Source organism: Podarcis vaucheri, assembly GCF_965113315.1.
Source record: "Podarcis vaucheri genome assembly, chromosome: 4".
In the NCBI taxonomy this organism is placed as follows: Eukaryota; Metazoa; Chordata; class Lepidosauria; order Squamata; family Lacertidae; genus Podarcis; species Podarcis vaucheri.
Window position 1 is genome coordinate 20,671,090 of NC_138762.1, and position 23,704 is coordinate 20,694,793.

General features: G+C 43.2%; 1 protein-coding gene across 4 annotated transcripts in view; it reads left to right on the forward strand.

The window, feature by feature from the left end:
• The window catches only part of CNTN5 (contactin 5), a 657,243-nt gene that overhangs the window by 409,898 nt on the left and 223,641 nt on the right, over positions 1 to 23,704 (forward strand). For 3 of the 4 annotated variants that reach the window (XM_082219029.1, XM_082219028.1, XM_082219030.1), the window contains exons 4-6: positions 5,055 to 5,279; positions 18,477 to 18,600; positions 19,711 to 19,886. In XM_082219029.1, coding sequence (XP_082075155.1) covers positions 5,055 to 5,279; positions 18,477 to 18,600; positions 19,711 to 19,886 — 525 coding nt within the window. The remainder of the gene's footprint in view (positions 1 to 5,054; positions 5,280 to 18,476; positions 18,601 to 19,710; positions 19,887 to 23,704) is intronic. The other variant, XM_082219031.1, reaches the window with a different exon arrangement.

Sequence of the window (23,704 nt, forward strand, 5' to 3'; positions counted from 1 at the left end):
CACATAAGTTACTAAAGTTACATAACTCTTTAGGTTTATGCAACTTACATTCATTTCAATGTAAAGGAAACATCAAAACAATGTAAAAAAAAACCACCCCAAAACAGACCTGTCATTAACTACATATGATTTGGGGACTGTAAAAAAACCAACAACAATGATATTAACAAATACAAATCATATTAGTTTTACCTGATTTTTGTTCCCTACCACAAACTGCAACAATCTCCACTCCCTTTTCCATTTCCATTGGAATTCTCCAACATTCCCCCCTTTAATATTGTGTAATGTTATGTTTTAATATTAATGTTGTGTTTTTAATTTTTGCAACCTTGGGATGAAGGGCAAGTAATAAATTGTAATGATCATACTGGTGGTGTGGGGGGGGGGGGCTTGAGCAAAAAAATGCCACAGGTGGAGGATTAAACTCTCTTTCCACCTGCCTGTCACCTCTCTTCTCCTCTCTCTCCTTGTAAGCTGCAACGCCAGGCAGCTACCCTTTCACTCAGAATTGCTGCCTCCTGAGGCTGCCTGTCAGGATTCATTACATGGTGGTTTGTCCCTGAGAGAGCTTCCCCCTTTTGGTTCCAGAAAGAATTGGCGCGGTGCAAGGATTGCCTAAAATAAAGGCAATCCCTGCTTTAACGCTTGATTATCCACACGGACACATTATAGTTATACTGCACAGTGTCTGGATTTTAAACCCTAAAAGAATTCAGGCTGAGAAAGCTTGGATGTAAACCTGACCAGATATTCTGGATTACACCCTCTGCTGCTCATGTCTATTGGGTTCATAAATTTCAGCTCATCAAGCCGTGAGCTGAAAACTGAAGTCTGTATTTTCCTGCTCCGCAGATGACTGTAACTCATCTTAAATATCAGACTTTTTTCCTTCGGCCTGAAATGCTTTGTGACCCGTTTCAGGTACAGAGAAGTGGAAAAAATACAAATAATACAAATTCAATTACAAGAGAAACTTTTATTATAGGATTGAGGCCTCTCCCTCCCTTCCCTGTATTTGAACACCCACTGCCTGAATGTGACATCCCTGTCAGTGTTGTGCGGTGCATTAGTCATTATAATAGCCCTCAGTTCACCCCAAAGGTCATGGTTTCCATCCCTACTACCTTCCATGCTGAAGAAAGTATGGGTTGGTACACCTGGGGGGTGGTTTAGCTCAGTGTTTCCCATATAGAAGGCCCCTAGATACTGAAAGCCACCCATCATGATTTGGAATGGCCTGGGTCTCCCAAAGTGCTTTGCAAGTAGTTTGGGTATTTTCTGAGAGATGACCAGATTTCAAAAAGGCACACCTCCAAATAGCTGATCTGCTGTTACCAGCTCTCTGGATTACCACAACTTCCTCCTACAATGAACCTCACACACCTCACTTCACCAAACAATTTTTGAGTGGGAAGGAAAGAAAACAGAAAGGGGCAGGCCAAGCAAGCAACGCCCTCAGGTGTGAGTCTAGAAGTGTTATCAGAGCTTGAGTAAAAACACTCAAAGAAAGTATGTGGTTGGGGAACACAGCCTAGGGGAAGGGTCTCAAGGGCCAAATGTGGGGGTGCATTTGGCCCTCAGGCCTGAGCTTCCCCATCCCTGCACAAAATGAACGAATGCTATCAATGGTTCCATTAAATCCCTGCCCTCAAAAGCTGGGCCAGTGGTCCAATCTTGGCAGCTTTTGTATGCTCCCATCTATTTTCGCGCTATGTCTAGTCTACTGAGCTCCCTGCTGATAGCCGAGTGCCTTTTCCTGCCACCTGCACCTGATCGGAGATAATAGTTGTCTGTCATACTTGACAGCTTGCCAATATGCAGTAAATTTCGAAATGCTGGAAGCCCTCGGTGATTGACAAGAGCCGCAAAATGCACAAACTGTGCCTGACAGCCCATTCGTCCCAGGGGGAGAGACTCTGCGTTCACCATTAGGGGACAGTTGCTTTCCCTGACCATGCCTTGCCCTTCAGTCTCAAGAGTCTTTATGAGGAAGCTACTGCTCAGGTGAACTCTGCTGAGGTTTTCTAGTCTTGGGGGCTTAGGCTGGCACTGAGGAAGGGCAGTACCTCAGTGGTAAATGATCCACTTTGTTTGTGAAAGGTCCCAGGTTCAGTCCTCAACATCTCCAGATAAGACAGAGAAGAGATCCCAGTCCGAAATCTTGGAGAGCTGTTGCCAGTCAGTGTAGGAAGTTCTGAGCTAGGTTAGTCAAAGGTCTGACAGGAAGCTTCATGTGTTGTGAGGTGTAAATATTTGGGAGTGTCTAGGAATTAACGCCGGGATGCGGGTGGCGCTGTGGGTTAAAGCCTCAGCGCCTAGGACTTGCCGATTGAAAGGTCGGCAGTTCGAATCCCCGCGGCGGGGTGTGCTCCTGTCGCTCGGTCCCAGCGCCTGCCAACCTAGCAGTTCGAAAGCACCCTCGGGTGCAAGTAGATAAATAGGGAACGCTTACTAGCGGGAAGGTAAACAGCGTTCCGTGTGCTGCGCTGGCTCGCCAGATTCAGCTTGTCACGCTGGCCACGTGACCCGGAAGTGTCTCTGGACAGCGCTGGCTCCCGGCCTATAGAGTGAGATGAGCACACAACCCTAGAGTCTGTCAAGACTGGCCTGTACGGGCAGGGGTATCTTTACCTTTACCTTTAGGAATTAACGCCAGCAGTTCATAGCAAGTTTTATACTCAATAAAGTTTCCGGTATGTTTAAAAGAGCTCCTAATTATTGAATTGTTAGTGTTATAGCGACATTAGAATTTTTAAATTAAATATCATGGTTACTGTGTTCTTGTATGGTCAAGGGACATAGCATTTAGCATAAGATAATGCACCATATGATCAGAATGGGAGGGCTTAAATTAGCTTCACATATCCATGCGAAGAAACAGGTAGCACGGACAGTTCATGCAGATATCCATTCACCTTGTCATGGTCATATGGCCCTGTGGTTGGTGGTATTTGGGGGTCTGCTTGTTTCTTTTAATTATACCAAGATTTTGATCCCAATTTTCCCCTTCACCAGAGATGCTCTGTGGAGGCATCTTATGTATACAACAGCTGAAAATGTACATCGAACAATACCAAAAGCCATATAAATAATTTGATTAAAATAATCAAATAAATAACAAGTCACCCAAACAACACAACTCAGGGCCATCCTAACAGGTAATAACTTAGGGCACAATACAAACCTTTCCTGTGCCACGGACTGGAGGTGGCAGAGGTCACCCTCCACCTACCACAGAGCAGTGTGGTGTAGTGGTTAAGAGTGGTAGACTCGTAATCTGGTGAACTGGGTTCGCTTCCCTTCTCCTCCACATGCAGTTGCTCGGTGACCTTGGGCTGGTCACACTTCTCTGAAGTCTCTCAGCCTCACTCACCTCACAGAGTGTTTGTTGTGGGGGAGGAAGGGAAAGGAGAATGTTAGCCGCCTTGAGACTCCTTTGGGTTGGGATAAAGCAGGATATCAAATCCAAACTCTTCTTTATCCAAACTCTTCCACCCGCAGAGTGATGCTAGTGTCACCCCATCGGGACAGAGCTCACCATTTCATCCCCTTAAAGTGAGTAAGCAGAAGTATTGCCACTGGCCTTACGGTAGCCCCCCAAAAGCTCCCAAATGGAGCATTCCAGGTAGGGGAGGGCCCCATTGCCATCGCTGGCATAGCATAGAGCTGTCTCCCTCCCTTCCACTACAGCCAGAATGAGCAATGGGGCAGAAGTTGTGGCACTGGGTTTGCTGCTCTATCATGCCCCACCACTGCCTTGCCTGGGTTGTGATGAAACAGCAGCAGAATTGAAGTCTTTCCATACTTTTAAGTCCTCAAATGCCAGCTGAAATCAAAGAGAATTCGTTGGCCAGTGCATTCCACAGAAGGAATGCTGCAGATGAAAAAGCCTTCTTGCATGTTGCCATCATCTGTAAGTCAGAAGACGGTGGCATGCCCAGTACATCAGATTAGCTTTAAAGATAAACAGATTCACAATGAAGGAAATAGTCCCTCAAGCAGGTTGGACTTCAGGACCTTTTTTAAAAAAAATAATATTTTTCTTTATTTTTTACCAACAACCAAAACCCACATAGTGAAACCCCCCCCCCCCGTCGGCTGATACATTGAGTATACATAATCAATAATAACATATTCAAATCAACCATATGTACAATTCTATATACATTAACCCTCCTCCCTCCACAAGGTTTATTTAACTTTTAACATTTTAATTGTTCAAACCTACCCAAATAATTCAGTATCTTCTCAAACCACTCACCCTCTTTCTCACTGACCTTAAACCCTAGGATTTTAAAGGGAATAATGAACAAACCCTGACTTCCACTTTGCAATGGATCATTTATTGGAAGTCGATGAAGCTATATTTATTTAATTATTTTTAAAAGATTTTTTTTAAAAAAAGATCACGAGTCAATGCAGGTGGTACAATAAAGCGGCTGCATGGTTTTCAGGAGCAGCTCTTGAACCTTAAATGGTCCAAATGAGATGTACAAATAAGAATTTTTTTATTATTTTATAAATGCCTGCGTAACTGTAAAGGGACCCCTGACCATTAGGTCCAGTCATGGCTGACTCTGGGGTTGCGACGCTCATCTCGCTTTATTGGCCTAGGGAGCCGGCGTACAGCTTCCGGGTCATGTGGCCAGCATGACTAAGCCGAACCAGAGCAGCGCACGGAAACACCGTTTACCTTCCCACCAGAGCGGTACCTATTTATCTACTTGCACTTTGATGTGCTTTTGAACTGCTAGGTTGGCAGGAGCAGGGACCGAGCAATAGGAGCTCACTCCGTCACGGGGCTTTGAACCGCCAACCTTCTGATCGGCAAGTCCTAGGCTCTGTGGTTTAACCCACAGTGCCACCTGTGTCCCTGTGTAACTGTAGCCAGGTCTAATACAAATGGGAATGCGAAGAAGTGCTGGACGTCACGGACTGTGCATGACCAGATTAGAAGTCACATTTGCTTTGTACAAAAACTGTGCGTTCTTAAAGATACCTCACCCACAACTCAGAGTAACCCCCTCCCTCTCTTTTGTTTCGCCTGTTAGGATACTCCAAAGCTGTTCCGGGAATCCCTACTTCATATGCTGCTGTCTTAAGGCTCAAGTCTGCCAGCTCATCATACTCCTCATCGGCCCTTAACTTGAAGAGCAGGCAACGATCAAGCAGCCCTGCTTTGGGAAGCATCTCTTCGCCAAGCTGGCAAGGGGCACCACAACATTATCACTCGCCGACAAACCTCTATCACTTTGCAGAGGCCTTCAAGCATGATGGTATGATCTCCCACCCCCTTGTGGGTCTTTCAGAGCATTATTTAACTGTGAGATTGTGCAATTGTGCTCACCTGATGTCCCAGCAACCAAGTTCCTGCTGTTAACCTGGAAGGAGAGGTGAAGGGATGAGAAGGTAGGCGTGGTGCAAACACGCTGGTATGAACTCCAGATTGCCTCTGCCAATTCTGGCCAACTTCCCTTGTACGCCTCCTCTGTTCTTCCTGGTAACCAGCAATGACTCAGCTGTTGGGAGGTCAGGTGAGCCCCACTGCCCCCACCAAACCACCCACAACCCATGAGAGAAAGCATAGCTCTAGGGTTCTGTTTTGGGTGTGTTATTTATTTTATTGGGATTGTTTCTGAATCTGCCACTAGATTTAAATAAACAACACGCAGCCAAAAAAATAGATAAAATAAAAGCTTTTTCTGTACTCTTAAAACAGGCGCTTTCAACATATTTCCTAAGGTTCTTTTCTTACTGAAGTCAAAGTAGGGTAACTGTGGAAAACACAACATGAAATGAAATTGTGTTACAACCTAACCTGCTCTATATTACTTATGTCAATATCTTTGAAAGTCAATACAGAATGGGTTAGGAAACTCTTATATTTCTCCTTTGCACCGATATTTTTCAAACTGACTCCAGAACACTAGTTCAGTAGTTTGCAACTATGAGCTTCTATTTATCAAACTAATTTTATCATCAATCAAACATGTTTTATAGAAGTCTTCTATAATGAGCACCTTCATATTTTTTTCCAGTGTAAAAATCCTTAAGATGATAAATATCATCCAATACATATTATTTAGGGTGACTTCTCTCTCTCTTGCTTTCTTTAGGGATGCAGCTTAATCATAGCATCACATTATTTATATCAATAGTCCTCAAAGCATCCATATGCTATGAAGAAAAAGTAGAATAGATAAGGTCAAATTAAAATCCAAGCAAGGGAAAATCAGAAAGAACTGCGTTCTGTTTGAGTCCAGCACAGTGAATATGAATGTGATTTTAAAAATATTTTGCAGCCTCTATTTTTATTATTTCATTTGTGTGAACATTTAAAATTCATTCATGCATTATTTTAAAATGCACTTCAATGCCTGTGGTTGGCAATGAAGTGGTCAGTCCACGGACAATGGCCTGGACAAAAATAGAAGCAATTTGCCTTAGCAAATAAGATTGGTACTATAGATACTGTGCAAACAATTTCTTCTCCTCTCCCACAAGGTTACTGTGGTCAAGAACTTACTATGAGACAACTATTTAATGCCCTGGAAGCTGGTGAAAAGCAAGCTGGTACAAGTTAAACTAGTATAAAGTTGCACCAGATCCAAACCCTGTTCAGCAGTGGGGCTGCTGGTACTTCTCTGCCTAAGCCTGGTAGAGGGGAAACAAGCCTTTAATATACTGTTCTAGTCCTGGTTGCCAGATCACATGACTGAGCTGAATGGGCTTAGGATTCAACCTGTTCCCTCTCTGGTCCTGCCCCTGTCATGGCCCCAGAATACCCCTTTTGTTGGGAACTTACTTCGGTTTTGTTTTAGAGCCAGCACATCTTGGGCTGAGCTGGGGTTGGGGACTTAAAGCCAGCTGGGGAATCAGCCAGCTGAGCAGGTGATCCATTGCTTACAGATCTTGCCAAAGGATTGTTCCCCAAAGCTCATTTGGTTTTGATGCCTGTAAAACCATTTTTGTTTAAGCAAGTTTACCCAGACATGCAATTTTATCATGTATATTTATTTTTAGACTAGTGATTTTGTCTATACTTGATAATTTTATTATGTCCACTTGCTTTTGATGTCAGTTGATTTCATCAGGACTAATTTGGAAACATTTTATATTATTTTTGGTAACCTGCTTAGATTTTTTTTTTTAAATGAAGCATTATGTAAACAAGTCACCAGTATGACAGCAAGCTAATAAACTACAGCATACTCTTGTTTGCTTGAGAACCTGGAGGAAAAATAGCTTTGATTAGTCATCTAGAAAGGTATTACAGGTGGTCAGGCTACCTCACAGGTCATAGGTATTTGTGGATGAACACCTCTCTGTTCAATCTGAAATCAGTAATGTGCAGAATCTCATTTTATATTTTGAGCTGTAGAAGGACATTTCAGGTAAATGAAGTTAGATTTTTTTCCAAACTAATTTCCCCGGCCCTGTGTAAATACAAGAACATATAAACAAAGAAACTTGTCCAGTGAAACATTCTTATATGCACCACACAGTAAAACAAGCAATACATTTATTTATGCATTGTCAATTCAAGTGTCCTCTCCACAGAGTTTTTTGTGTTGTGGGTGAAATATAAGTAAGTTTGATTTTTATACATTTGAGCATTAGGAACTAGGCATTTAATATCCCCAAATAGGCAGCTGTGGCCTTCAGTGATACTCTATTAAGTGTTTTAACTGCTGTTGTTTTAAGCCAACACATTCCCACATAGCCTTATCAGACTGATAGGGAAACTGTGGCCCTTCAGATGTTGCTAACTCCAACTTTCATCAGCCCTAGGTAAAGGTAAAGGGACCCCTGACCCTTAGGTCCAGTTGTGGCCAACTCTGGGGTTGCAGCGCTCATCTCGCTTTATTGGCCAAGGGAGCCTGCGTACAGCTTCCTGGTCATGTGGCCAGCATGACTAAGCCGCTTCTGGTGAACCAGAGCAGCGCACGGAAACACCATTTACCTTCCCACCAGAGCAGTACCTATTTATCTACTTGCACTTTGACGCGCTTTTGAACTGCTAGGTTGGCAGGAGCAGGGACTGAGCAACAGGAGCTCACCCCGTCGCGGGGATTCGAACCACCAACCTTCTGATAGGCAAGTCCTAGGCTCTGTGGTTTAACCCACAGTGCCACCCATGTCCCTTTCATCAGCCCTAGCCCTAGCTAATGAACCACAGGTTTCTTGTTACTGCCATAAAGCTATGGAGGGACATGTCTGCTTACAACGGAAACATCTGTACCACTTCAATGAGGAGAGCCATGGCATTATGTACATCTGTAACCCAGACTAGTCAAAATGAGTACATCAGGCTCTTCAATTTGAAGCAGCTGGAGAACTTTGCCTGTTTGTTTACAATTTTCACATCCTGCCTTCCTTAAAAAAAAATAAAAATTATGTTCAAATTGACTAGCAACATTCTTACAACAAAAAAGGGGGGAAACCACTATAAAAACAGGTGGCAGATTAAATACAAACACCAGGTAATAGAACAACAAATATCACAAAGCTCTCAGAGTAAATATACCATAAAAGGCAATTGCAGCAGTTAAATATCTCTAGGTTCATGAACAAAATGAGTTTTAGAGAGCTTCCACTTAGAGCTGAGTCCAAGATTGCCCATGGAATGACAACATAGTATCCTTACAAGGAATACGCTGTGGGCAGGAATAGTGGTTGCAGGATCTGATGCTGGGAATAAGGTAGACAGTGGTGGACTGCCCAGTAGGCCTCTTTCCATATATACTATACAATGGTACCTCGGTACGCTTCAGGTTACAGACGCTTCAGGTTACAGACTCTGCTAACCCAGAAATAGTACCTCGGGTTAAGAACTTTGCCTCAGGATGAGAACAGAAATTGTGCTCCAGTAGCACGGCAGCAGCAGGAGGCCCCATCAGCTAAAGTGGTGTAGGCTGAGCCTAATCCATGCCAGGGAATCGTTGGCCCGCGTCCTCAGATCCAGAGAGAGAGCAAAAGAAAACACCAGGAAAGATCCTTCTTTGGAGGAAAGCAGTTTATTCTCTGAGCTCAGAGACAGCCAGCAGAATAATTTCTGGAAGACTGGCTGCCCCGAAAATACGCCTCTGCAGACTTTCTTATACCTTGAGAAAGCTCTCTCCCTCCTCCCCCAAACGCCCTCCAGAAACTTTCCCAATCAACTGGAAAGTTTTCAACTTCTATCTAAAAATAGCATGGCATGTCTATATTGTTAGCCCTCTAAGCAGTCCTCCCTATTTTCCCTATAGTGTCTTTCTAAGCGTCCTGCATCCCCTCCTCCCGTCTCCTCCGTATGTGTCTTTTTTATCTTGCATTCCTAAAGTAAGAAAGCGAGGGGCCTATTCTGCAGGTCTGGCTATTTCTAGCTTACAGTCTCTGTCTTATCTTGCATTCCTTCGAGGGGCCTTTTTTGCAGGTCTGGTTATTTCTAGCTCAGAAATTGACTTAGATCCAAGGTACAGAGAATATGAAGATCCTTCTTAGGTACAAGGTACAAAGTATAGAAAGCAACCCTTCCCTCTCCCTTCAGTGGTGCTTCAGGTTAAGAACAGTTTCAGGTTAAAAACGGACCTCCAGAAAGAATTAAGTACTTAACCCGAGGTACCACTGTACTCCATATTCCTATAGTTCATTCTTGGCAGAGTTTGAGTTCCAACAAATATCAGGGTAGTTATTATTATTCATTACTATTTATTATGTTTATTATCTCAGTGGTTGTCTCCCAGGACAACGATCTCTCTCTCCCTTTTGAATGTTTGGTAATCTGCTGTAGGAAAGCATCATCCAGAGTCTTCAGTCTGGCTTGGAGATCTATAGCAGACACCCATGTGTCTTCAAAGACACGGCAATATTTTATATATTTTTTAAAGTTGCTTTCTGTACACATTACGCTGAGAATTCCAGAGCTGATTAAGAGATCAGACTGTCTCTTTCCCCAGTAATGAAGGTTAATTGAAAGACCCTGAGGAGGAATCACCTGACTTATAGACAGAGCAACAGTAAATTGAAGGCAAATATCCAAAGAATGAGTACCAAAGCGAAAATGATGTGTCAAACAACAGAGAGCACCTGATTTCTCTGAGCCATCTTAGCACTTATCTTTTCGTTCTTTCTTTTTTACTACATGAAAAGAGCACATGCTTCTTTCTAATGAATGAACCTTGCTTTTGTCTATATCAGAATTATTCTGAGAAATGCTGTAGGACACTCCTGATGAGACTCCAACCCCCATCAGCCCCAGCCAGCGTGAACAATAAAAAAAAAAGCCTTGTGAGATGAGACCAGTAGCCCATCCATTCCAGGCTCCTGTTCTCGCACTGGCCAACTAGATGCCTGTGAGAAATTTGCAAGGAGAACCTGAGCACAAGAGCATATTCCCGGGGCTTCTAATAACTATTATTAGAAGAACTACTGTCTCAGATTGCGAAGACAGTGCACAGTCATCAGGCCTAGTGGCCATTGACAGCCTTTCCAATGAGTTTGTCAAATCCTCTTTTTAAGGCCATCCAATTTGTTTTTTGTTTTTTTTATAAAAATGTTTATTGAGATTTTACACAAAAGAAAAACAGTGTGCTAAAAAATACAAAAAACCAGACATTTAAAAAAGTAGAAAAAGAAGAAAAAAAGGAGAAAAAAGAAAAATATCTTTAAAAAGAAATAATCCAATTTTTCAATATCTTTAGGTTCATTTGCTTATTTCCTTGACCTCCTCACACCTCCCCCTTTTTGTATTCCCGTTTACAAAGTCCTTTCAGCAAATCCTTACCCTCTTTCATTTATCTTTACTCTATATTCTTAACCTATTATAACTATAAATTTTCATCCATATAACTATCTATATTTACATATTCTTATTAGCCTTATTACCAAAACCACTTATTTTCAGTCCAACATCATTTTAACATTCATTAATTTTACAGTATTTCTGCAGATAGTCTTTAAATTTCTTCCAGTCTTCTTCCACCATTTCTTCTCCCTGGTCTCGGATTCTGCCAGTCATTTCTGCCAGTTCCATATAATCCACCATCTTCATTTCCCAGAAAGCCTTAATCCTTGGGCACGTCCACCAAAGGTGAAAGAATGTCTTTACATTTCCAACATTTATTATCGGGCAAATGATAGATTTTTGCAAGCTTGTACCACCTGTAAATCATTTTCATTAAGGCCAAGATGATGGCCACTGCTGCCTCCTATGGGAGCAAGTTCTATACTTCAGCTGTGGTATATGCTGTGTGAAATGGTTCTTTCCGGAATCATCTGACACGCGGCTTCATTGGATGTCAAACATAGGCAAACCTGGCCCTCCAGCTGTTTTGGGACTACAACTCCCATCATCCCTAGCTAACAAGACCAGTGGTCATGGATGATGGGAATTGTAGTCTCGAAACATCTGGAGGGCCAAGTTTGCCAATGCCTGGTCTATAAGATGCCCCCATGTATTGAGCTTTTTTGGGGGAGAATTGACCAGCGTTGTTGGGGTTTTTTGAGGGGTAATGCCCACAGTTGTTGAGCAATTTTTTGGGGGGTGGGAATGCTGAACCAAATATCATTCACCCAACTGGCAAACGCGAACAATCACAAGCGACGCAAGGCAAATTATGGAAGCAGCAGCCAGTCCAAAGCAGCCCTTGCAGCAGACACCATTCACCCACCCAATCGCTAGATCCTGCTTGCGGATGCAACCAATCGCCCATCCTCCCTCTGCACTACCCATGTATAAGACAATCCCCCTCCCCATTTTTCTTTATTTTGGAGTAAAAAACCCTTGTCTAATACATGGGAAAGTATGGTAAATATGAGGTTTTCAATTCATTCAGAACGTCAGCAGTTTACACAAGGCAGGGTGTGTGTGTGTGTGTGTGTGTGTGTGTGTGTGTGTGTGTGTGTGTGAAGGAAGCTTTTGTGGGTACTTTCCACAAGTACCCTCTGCAAAAAAGGAAAACTAATAAGCACAGAGGTATATTTAACATCGACAGAGTCCCGGGAGACACACCGTTGTGACAATAGCAAGTACTGACGTTGCCGAGTTTCAGAAATTGGTTTTTATTATTATTATTATATAAAAAAAATACTGACAGGTGTTTCTAAAAGTCCTGATGAAGAACAGGAGGGGGGGTTTCTGCCCTTGGGAAATTACAGTCGTAAGTGATGGCATATGCCTGTCTATATCTATTTCTCAACAGATCTGTCTTTGTTAAGGGATGTCTTTGATTTATTATGTATCAACATCCTTGCCATGACTCTTTATAACCTATTAATATCCCTTCCCATTTTACATTCTTGCTCACATATTGGCGTGAAAGACAGAGAATAAAAGTCGATAAGCCGGCAGCTTGGAGAATTTTGTAGCGGGGGTAGAGATTTAATTCCTCTGCCCTGGCATCTACTTATTTAATGAGTTGTAATTCTGGTTTTGCCTTTTTAAAAAATAAATTCTAGTTTCCCACAGGCTACTGTGAAAACAGGATGGGCTATTGGTCTGATCCTTCAGGCTGTTCCTACATTCTTATATTCTTAACATAGGATGGCATTGGGGCCAAAAGGTGGCAGCTGATTCCTCTGCTTAAAAAAATCTCTTTGATAATTTCCAACCAGTCACCATCAGTCAGTGTTTCAGGAATAGTATCATCAAGCCTCTCAGTGCTTGAGGGTATTAATCTGGAGTCCTCAATGTGACCTATAGGCACAATGTTGCCCATCAGCCTCCCCTTTTATCAGAAGAGTACTTTCTGCCCTTAAAAAAAAAATAATTATCATTTTCAGTCTCCTCCTGAACTGTAAAAGAATGCCCATCATCTCCTGGAAAATATTCAGCAAAATGGCCTCCCAAATTTCCTTTCTGTGAATTTTTGGGCACAAATGTTGATCCAGTTTTAATATCTTTCAATATTATTTGACTATTGTTGAAGGAAATGGCTTCACGCCTATGCTTCCCATTTCAGTCACTGAACATTGAGCTGAAAATTTGGAAAAAAGAATTTTCTGAATTAAAAACTGTGGGAGAACTCTACCACTCTCCCTGCCTCAAGAATACTGAGTACCCCTCTAGTTTTGCCACCCATAAATATTGTGGAGCAGCTATTTTGACTCAGCCCTAAAAAGTAATAAAGAAATCTCTCAGAATGAGTGTTAGAACACTTTTAATGAGGATGATCTGTACCAGTGATAAATGAATTCCCCTCAACTAAACTCAGAATTGAGTCAGCAACTATGAGCACTGTAGAAAATCACTTTAGGGAGGGGGAGGTGAAACTATTTTCAATAGGAACTCATAATTTTTTATACTGATTTGCTTCCTTTTATGACCCATGCACATTCCCACACTACCAATTTAGAATTGTAGCATGGGGTGAGAAATAGTCACTTGTTCAAAAGGAATTATAATTATAATTACAGTTACTACTACTACTAAAACTGCCAGAGTCATGCTTTAAAAGTCACATTAACATGCTTTCCTGAGACCATGACTGGCTTTTCCAACTTAGAGACTCCTGAGCAAACTGATTGCTCAGAGAAAAAAGTATTGTTCTTAAATTACATTCCCGTTTTTTAAAAAGAAGAAAAACACATTAAAGTAAATTTCAGCAATCAACCATCACTTAATCAAGAGGAAGGGATTAGAGTGTTCCACTTCAAAGAATGAGCAAGTTTTCAGCACCTTAGTCGGTCTGAGGAATGCAGATGGTGGAACCATGGAAGAAAATTAGCACAGAAATTCGAAACGACCTGGCTTTACATTATAAAACAAGAGGAAGAATTTTGGGGCAAGGGGACTCTCCCCAGGAGTACATCCTGACTTTATGAGTTGGAGGTGGAATAATTCCATGCACATTAATTTGACATGTTGATGACATCACTCATCCTGAGTTGTGTCCATAGGACGGCTGGATGGTGCTTTGTATGCAGGGCAACACCTGCAGCCAAGCTGGTGCCAGACTTATTGCTCTGCTTTCCTTTGGACCAGATAAGGAAGGCTGAGAGCAGGGTCTTGTCATCTGGGCAGCCCAGGACCTCCATACAAACTGCCCAGGTTTATGTCTTGGGGAGGTCAGTTTAGTGCTGCTAATGCAGTTGTTTGACATCACTCCATTGTCCATTGAGAAAGATGGAGGCTAACAACAATGTGTGTGTGCTCTCTCCAACACATATGTTTAGTAGTAGTAGTAGTAGTAGTATTTCCACTGTCAATAGCAAAATGTTTTAACAATCAATCTCTTTTTTCAAAAAAAAATCTTTATTAATTTAAAATAAATACATACACAGATAAAAAATAAAAATAAACAGACGTACATACAAGTAAATAAACATACAAACAAACAAACAAATAACAGAAAAATCAAACAAACCACCACACTATAAGATACAAGAAGATTAATATAATTATCATTATATATACTCCTGATGCTGAACACAATTATAAAACTTATAGAGAAGAAATTTAAAACTGACTTCCAGTTAAGCTCACTGTACTTTAGCTATCCATTACTTTATAATGCAGTTACATATTTCTTGTATAATTTCTTTTTATCTCCCTACAAACTTATGTTTATACAATACAGGGATCAGTCTAATTCTGCCAAGATGTTTCCTTTTATTCCATAGTTTTCAATCAATCTCTATTCATGGAGAACTCTGGGAATTGTAGCTACATGATAGGGTTCTCTCTTAACAACTCTCACCACCCTTAACAAACTACAGTTCCCAGGGTTCTTTGAGAGAAACCCATGATGTTTTAAAGTGGTACCATAGCAATTTAAAGGTATGGTGGGAATGTGGCCAAACTATGTGACAGGTTCGTCTTTAACCTGTAGCAGTAAGAAAACCAGTGAATCTCATGACACCTTAAAGACAAATGCATTTGCAATGGCAAAAGCCTGTATGTTCCTAATGCTTTCAAGCTTGTGCGTGTTGCTGTTTTTTGTTTTTACGTTAAGTTTTAATTAAAATAATTGTAGAATACAGTAAGCTTGATTCTAGACAGTCAGTAATAAGGTGCATGGTTCTGGACATAAACTTCAGGCTAATGTCTTATTCATGCTTAACTGAGAGAAAGCAGTACTGAATTTGATGGGATTTGTTCCTGAGGAGGCTCATAACTAGAACCTCCACCTTTTAAAAATAGCAAGCTGTATCTTTCACATGAATGGATTTTCAGGTTTGTTACCTATTTTGTCTGTGGTGCTGTTTTCAGATGTTGTAAGCCACGCTGCTCGTTTGAAGATGGGTGGAGTAGAAAAGTAATGGAAAATAAATATCTGCAGATGTCTTCCTATGAGTCTCCTGTAGATAGATTGCTGATATTCATATCTGTAATTTCCTAGCTACACCCTTCATGCTCCTATGAGGTCCCAAATTGACAAGGATTGATCTGAATCATTATGTCTGCTGAGAAGCAGAAGAGCCCAATCATGCAAACACTTATGCACAAGGGTATTTTGGTGCATAAGTGAAAATCTTCCAAATTAGCAGATGAAAATCGTTGGCTTGTTTAAGAGCATCCATGTCACGGGAATTAGACACCAAAAGTTACGAAGCAAATTATTTGATCGTTATAGAGCAGTGATTATGCAAAGTGCTGTAAAAAAGCGTTACCTTGTTCCTGGATAGTTAATGTTGCCATTTCCATCCTCCTCATAAGTCTGAGTAGCTGTGTGACAAGGTAGAAATTCAAATGGTGAGGCATTTTCCCACATGGAGGTTCATCAGCGAGGAAATATAGGCCTAATGTCAGAATGTGGCACCTTTGGGCAGCTGACAGAGCCCCTCTGCACTCATGCTTGCCTGTCTGTTCCTAATACAGTGAGTCATCTTCTACGGTGTCTCATATAGCATTGCACTGAGGCATTGTGGGAAGTTTAGAATAGCAGATCATAGCTACGCACCACTGCCATGAAGTAAAACCACAATCAGGAGCAATGCTGACTAGGGAACCATAGGAAGCTGCCTCAGACTGAGTCAGACAATTGGTCCCTCTACCTCAATGTGGTCTACACTGACCGACCGCCGCTCTGTGGGTTTGCAGACAGGTGACATCCCTAGCCCTGCCTGGAGATGCTGGGGATAGAACTGGAGAACATCTGTATGAAAAGCAGATGTCTTATCACCATAGGCTAGATCAGCATTTCTGAAACTTGGGTCTCCAGCTGTTTTTGGACTACAGCTCCCATCATCCCTAGCTAGCAGGACCAGTGGTCGGGGGCGATGGGAGCTGTAGTCCAGAAACAGCTGGAGACCCAAGTTTGGGAAACCCTGAGCTAGGTGCTCACATCCTAATCACATTTGCTTACCCTTTCCTGCTGGGTCCAATTTACAACACTGTCCAGCGAGAGAGGGCAAGATCAGTGATCTTCTGTGTTTTCATTTTTGCCATGCTTGGAGAGGGCAGGTGAGCTAGTAGCAACACCAGGGAGGGGAGCCAGAAGATCCAGGGGTTCATGGTGGGAGCCCTGGCAGGATATAGGCCTCAGCAAATGTCCCACAATGATGTCACCAAATGTCAGCCTTCTGTCCCCTGTGACAAAGAAAAAGGAAGCATATTCCATCACCTATTATGCATGTGTTCCTTTGAAAGAGAGATAATTACTACTATTATTATTGGGATGGGAGAGCTATGGAGTTGAGCAAGAGGCAAAACAGAGATGCTGTGACTGGGCCAACAACCATGCTGCCCAGAGACCTTACAGACCAAGCAGGTTGAGGTGTCCTCAAGGGTAGTAGTATTGGAGAACCTCAATACCAGTCCTGCCCTTCCGCTGATATTTTTGCATGTTAAAACACCTCAAGGTACAGAAGGAGACTAAGCTGATGGTTGTTGTGTTTTCCTAGACATCTGGCAGCCCTAGATAAGCAATCTTCAAATGCTCCTCAACAAAACATGATGCCAAAATGAGTTTGTTAGTCTTCAGAGAATCATGCGCAAGTCTCTCTTGTTTTCTCCCCTCCATTGAACAACTCCCCTTTGAGGAATGATTTGGGCCTTTTTAGTTTAGAGAAAAGAAGTTCATGAAATTATTCATGGCATGGAGAAAGTGGATGGTGAATAGTTTTTCTCCAGCTCTCCTAACACTAGAACTCATGGGCAACCAATGAAGCTGAATGTTGGAAGACTCAGGATACAGAAAATAAAGTTTTTCATGAAATGTGTAGCTACATTATGGAACTTACAGTGATGGCCACCAACTGGGGTGGCTTTAAAAGGGGTTAGACAAATTTATAGAGAAGAAAGCTACCAGTGACGTGGCCCATCGCTCCATATTTACTCCTTAACGTTGACTATGAAGAAGATGATTTAAGCAACCCAGTCACAGTTACACTCGCAGTTATGGGAGAGGTTGTTTTCCTCCGATTGATTTGTGCATCTTGTTGGCTTTTAGCAGTTCCGCTCTTGAGAAATAGTAAACATATTTTAAAGAGGATTAGGCAAATTCATGGAGGGCAAGTCTGTCAAAGGCTGTGCTCTAGCTCCAGAGCCAGAGACATTCATGCCTCTGAATACCAGTTGCTTGACATCACAGTTGGGCAGAGTACTGTTATGCTCATGGCCAGCTTCCCACAGGCATTTGGTTTGGCCATTGTGACGATGGGATGCTGGACTAGACGGGACATTGGTGTGATTCAGCAGGCTCTTCTTGTATTCAGACTGTGAGGTAGCCTTTTCACATGTGCAAGGAATCACTGGGAAAGCTCAGCTGGTAGAGCATAAGCCTTTTAATCTCAGGGTCATGTATTGCGAAAGAACGATGTCAATCAACATTTGATGATCTCCTTCTACCGGTCCACAATAGAAAGTGTCCTTTCATACTGCATCATGGTGTGGTACGCTGGTTTGGAAGTGCCTACAGAGGGCGGTGAATACAGCACAAGATATTATGGGCTGTCCCGTGAATCCACAGGATGACATTGCGGAAGAACGTTGCCTCAGGAGAGTGAGGAAAATTCTCAGGCATGATTCTCACCCTGGCCGGCACTTTCTTGATCTCCTGCCCTCAGACAGAAGATATAGAAGCATGATTAGTCGCACCAACAGAGCAAAGAACAGCCTCTATCCGTGGGCTGTTAGGCTGCTGAATGAAAAGATAACAACAGGGCAACTGACTTTTTGGGTTTGGTGGGTATGAGTCAGTAAATGAGGGGAATTAAGACCAGGAGAGCTGAGTGGGGGGTACTCGAGTAATCTCACTGTATAAAAGTTGTAGAAGGGACAATAAAGTTTTTCAATTGTGCCCCACACTGGGCAAAAGATTCCTGCATTGCAGGGGGGTTGGACTAGAGGACCCTCGTGGTCCCTTCCAAATCTATGATTCTACATTTCTACTTGCTGAGCCAGTAATCAAGGAAGGAACATGCATGTATGAACCATGTCTGAAATAACTCAAGCATGCACCTCCCCCCCCCCAATACCCCTTACTGTGCAAGGCTAATACAAAGCTTTCACTCTGATCTCTAGGAAAAAAATGTCCTTTCTCTCCTCACAGAGAGTGTCGATTATGGGCCGGTGTTTATACAAGAGCCTGACAATGTAATTTTCCCCATGGATTCAGATGAGAAGAAAGTATCCCTCACCTGTCAAGCACGAGGGAACCCAGCACCAACCTACAGGTAAAAAACAAAATGCTTGCCGGATTCATTCTCCCTGGGCTGGTTACTTATTTGATCCAGAAGTATTTCCGAAATATAGATGTGGCTTTGTGCCCTTGTTATGTACTCTTCAACTGTTTTTCATAATTAAAAAAAAAAAAAAGCAGGTGATTTTGACCATCGATTTTCTGCGTCGTGTCTAATTGTTCCACAAAAAGGTTATGTTAATTACACAGGTATGTAATGTGATCCAGAGGCCTCAGCAAGAAGCTGGGCATTTAACGTCACTGTTCCCATGCTGTGGAATGCTCTTCTAGCAAAGATCCGGAAGACATCCTTTCTGTTGACCTTCAGGAGTCTCTTGAATACTTTTCAAAGCTGGTGATTTATACTGATTTTAATGGTGTTTTCTGCTTTATTGTTGCAGGCCACCATGTTATTTTATGATATGGGCAGTGCAGAAATCCTTTTATCCATATAATAAATAAATAGCCTTCTTCAGGTTTTCAGATAATATGCTAAGTTAGCAGATGAGAGGGGGCAGCACTCTAGTTCCAAACACCCCCCTTTGCCATTTCCACCACCTTCCAATTCAGGGAGGTTGACTATCTGAAGTGAGGAGCTTCCTGCAGTCAGAATCACCAGAACCGCAGAGTTGGAAGGAACCCAAGGGTCATCTAGTCCAACCCCCTTGCAAAGCAGGAACCTCTTGCCCAAATTGGGGCTCGAACCCATGACCTTGAGATGGAGAGTCTTCACGCTCTACCGATGGAGCTACCAGAATATTAGGATTCTCTGTCTCTTCTGGTCCATATTTATTAGTTTTCAAATTAGGATAGAATCATGAAGATAGGTGAAGAAAAGCAAAGATTTCATTTTTTTAGAGTTCTGAATGCATGGGGAGCAGCCACAAGCACAGGAAGCATCACGCTTCAGAAGGTCACTGTGAGTTGGAAGGCAGCCAGAATGGTAACAGGGGGTGGTGATTTTCCCTCTTGAGTGTTAGCACACTTTCAGATAGCAACACCTGAAAAGCGTTGTTCTTACAATTACCTCAACACTGTGTTTACATCTTCTACATTGCCTTGAAATGGACCCCTCTCAGACCACTTTCTCTGCTTTCCTCCCAAGATGGCTCCGGAATGGAACGGAGATAGACACTGAAAGTGATTACCGGTACAGCGTGATAGAAGGGAGCATTATCATCAATAACCCCAGTGAAACAAAAGATTCTGGGCAGTATCAGTGCTTTACCACCAACATGTTTGGCAGCATATTGAGCAGAGAAGCTACACTTCAGTTTGCATGTGAGTAGCCATACACTATTCATCTCCTTACCATATATATATATTTATCATACAGATTTGAATAATGATATTATACCACTCCCTGAATAATGAAGGCTTTGCACTGGGAAGAGTTGGAACGATTGTAGCATCTGGTCTGCCTGCCGTCAGCCATATCTTGCATCTCCTAAGTAATTGGCTTCCCATGGTCTCAGTCAGGGCCCAGTTTACAACTTAGCTGGATTATGTAGGATGCTGGAAAAAGCTTTCATATAATGACTACCCCATACAGCCACCTGGTTTGTTACAGGTTTCTTATACGTGGTGGTTTTCTGTAGTTCTGTTGCCATTGGTGAAGAAACGCTTCATGTATCAAAGAAGAACTATATAATGAAATACCACTTTTCATGTTATGACAGTGGCATGGAGAAGCCTGTGTCAAGGCCAGAAAGGCTGTAGCTCAATGGTAGAGCATCTGCTTTGCATACAGAAGGCCCCAGGTTCAGTCTTCAGCATCTCCAGGTAGGACCAGAAGAGACCATGGTCTGAAATCCTGGAGAGTCATTGCCAGACAACGTAGTCATACTGAGCTATATTGACCAATGGGCGTAGAGACATTCTGGAAATCATCCCTCTTGAGGTTCTGAGTGGAACAAGCAGGTTCAGTTAGAATTTACATATTTGGGACTTAGGTGGTCAAATAATGAGCACAGTTTCCCAGTGTCTTACTGGCCACTGTTAGTTCCCCATGCCTGGGAGTGGAACAATGCAAAGCTGCCATATGGTAACTTAGCAGGGATCTACTATCCCAGCGAAGGCCCAGGAGAGTCCTCACAGATAGCTCCTCCTCTTTGCTGTTCATCTGCTCAGTCCCAATGCACACCTGGTTCTTTTCCAGCTTCTCCATTTCCCCAATGAGGCAATGGTTAAGAGGTGAAGTCCTCTGCTGGTTCTGAACTGCTTGCTGGGCCTGAAACCACCTTCACTCTTGTGGGGCTATAGGTGAAAGCAGGGAACATGGAGTAAAAGCAGGGGTCCAGGCGTGGGGTCTTTGGTGGGACAAACAAAATTCTTTGGGCTCGATAACTCAGCTGCTTGATTCTCTCCCTCCCCTGATGGCACCACAAAGCAGGGAGGAAACAAGGAAGTTCTTGCTTATGGTTTTATTCAGCTGACACGGTGAAAGACAATAAATCCAGTCATTCCTCAATTATAGCGTTGCTCACACTGAGCTCCTCCCCCTTCCTTTCTAGCAACAACACCTGCCTCTATGGCGTTCGTCCATGGACAATTGTCTCTGTGCCCTTCGTTCTTGCACCCTTAAGGAATGCCTCGATTGGGGAGAAGGGGGGTCGGTTATGCTGTTCAGTAACATGTCAGCTAGCTGCTCTGCCTCCCTTCCTCCTTCTCCTAACACCACATAACGCTGCTGCCTTCTTCTTCTCTGGAAGCTACAGGAGAAGGGGGTGTGATCCTCACCACCTCTTCCTCTTCAGTCCAGTCCCTGACACAGAGTCCCTTATGGTGTTGGAGGTCTATACAGAATCCCAGTTCTATTTCTTGGTTCAGGTCTCCACTCCCCGAATTATGCTCTGGCTAGATTCTGACACTCAGACAATGGCCTTGTGCTTTCTTCCTCTCTTGACCAGTCCTGTTGCGATTCATATATCCCAGCATTTGCCATCTTCCTCTTGAAACAGAAGGCATGGGAAAGAACTTTTTTTCAGAGCTCTGAAGTCCTCAAAAATAACAAATACTCTCACAAGATACGGTAATTTGTAATGATGTGTAGCGATCCCCTCTGCAAAATTGTCACTGTGCCATATGAGCTTATTGCCCTGCTGATAAGGTCTTTGAATTGATAATGTGACATCTCTGGCTTCCCTCGCATCCTGCTGAGTTTAGAACTTGAAAGCTGCTAGCAATTTATCAAAAGTTTAGAGTCTCACAACTGTGCATCAAACACGAACTGAATGGGGAGGGAGGCAGGATCCCAGGTTTTCCCATGCTGTTCCTACCTTCAAAGTCTCTATATAGTAACTCTACTAAATTGACAGAGTGTGTCTAAATATAGAGCACAGCGCTTTCCAAAGCCTTTGGAGGATTAAGGCTGCAAGTCTATATACTGTACACCTTTACCTGAGACCATGTCGCATTGGGAAAGAACCTTAGTTCAGGGGTAGAACAGCTGCTTTGCATGCAGAAGGGTTCCAAGTTCAGCACCTGGAATCTCCAGGAAGACCTGGAAAATGCTTCTGTCTAAAACCCTGGAGAATTAGATGGACCAACAGTCTGACTTGGTTCGAGGCAGCTTCCTTTGAACTCAGTGGCGATATTCAACCCTTGCACTAATGCGAGGATTAGCACAGCTGCAATGGGATTTTCTCCCCCGCTTCACCCTATGTGTGCCCTTTACTGTCCCCAAGATCTGCTTTGGAGCATTGGGAGGAAAGCTTAAAATAGATTTAGGAGGTACACAGGGGAATTTTCCACTGCACAAGGATAACTTCTTGCGCTTACAGAGCATTAATCTTTGATTATGTGGCATACAACCCATTGCGTCTAACTCTTAATAGGCATAGGCAGGATTGCGTTGTTAGAATCTGCACATTCATTTAGGCTGCCCCGTCCTCCTCCATAGGAGCATAAGGATTGGGGTGGTTTTATTCAGGACTCTGCAGGGAAGTGCAGTTAGACAGGCATGGTGCTCTAAATCTGCCCCACAAGCAAAAGCCTATTGTGTCTGCAGAACAGGAGTGTTGGATAATAGCGATATTTCTAAAAATGCCCCACCTTGGATTTAGGGGATCAGAATTGCTTTGCCATCAGCACAGATCAGCGCTGGTGTTCAGGGAAGGACGAGCCACAGTTCCAGTGCTAGAGCATCTGCTTTGCATGCCAAAATTCCCAGGTTCGATCCCAGGCCCCTCCAGGTAGGGCTCGGAGAGGCTTTCGTTTGAAACCCTGGAGAGTTGCTGCAATATCAGTATTGTGGGCAACATCAAGCTGGATGGACCACTGGCATTTTCCTATGTTCCTGTGAACCAGCTGGCATTTCTAGAATTTGCAAAGACTGCTACAATAGCAGCAGATGTGTCTGGATTGACTGTTGCTTTTCAAGACTCCTTTAAAGGTAAAGGGACCCCTGACCATTAGGTCTAGTCGTGGCCTACTCTGGGGTTGCGGCGCTCATCTTGCTTTATTGGCCGAGGGAGCCAGCGTACAGCTTCCAGGTCATGTGGCCAGCTTCTAGTGAACCAGAGCAGCGCATGGAAATGCTGTTTATCTTCCCACCAGAGTGGTACCTATTTATCTACTTGCACTTTGATGTGCTTTCAAACTCCTAGGTTAGCAGGAGCAGGGACCAAGCAACGGGAGCTCACCCTGTCGTGGGGATTCGAACCGCTGACCTTCTGATCTGCAAGTCCTAAGCTTTGTGGTTAACCCACAGCGCTGCCCACGTCCCACTGTGAAAGTACTCCCCCCTCAAAAAAAATCTCTTAGTGTATGCATTTGTTTGCTAGGAGTTGCACCTCTGCTCACTCGCTAACCCCCCTGCCTCCCCCCCACACACATTAACCCCATAGAGCTTCCCCTTCCCACCCAGTGGAATGACTAAGCCTGCTTCTCACAACTGGGTCCTACTGCACAATGCCCATTTGAACCGGGGGGGGGGGGAAACTCCAGATCATTTTGCTGTAACTGGTTGGGGGGTTGCAGCAATTCTGGTTCTCCTGTCACACAGGCATTTTAAGTGAATGTATGCTGCTGCGCTGCGTGCATGCATGCCTTTTGCACAAGAAGAGCTCTTCCACATTACCTAGATAGGTATTACTGCT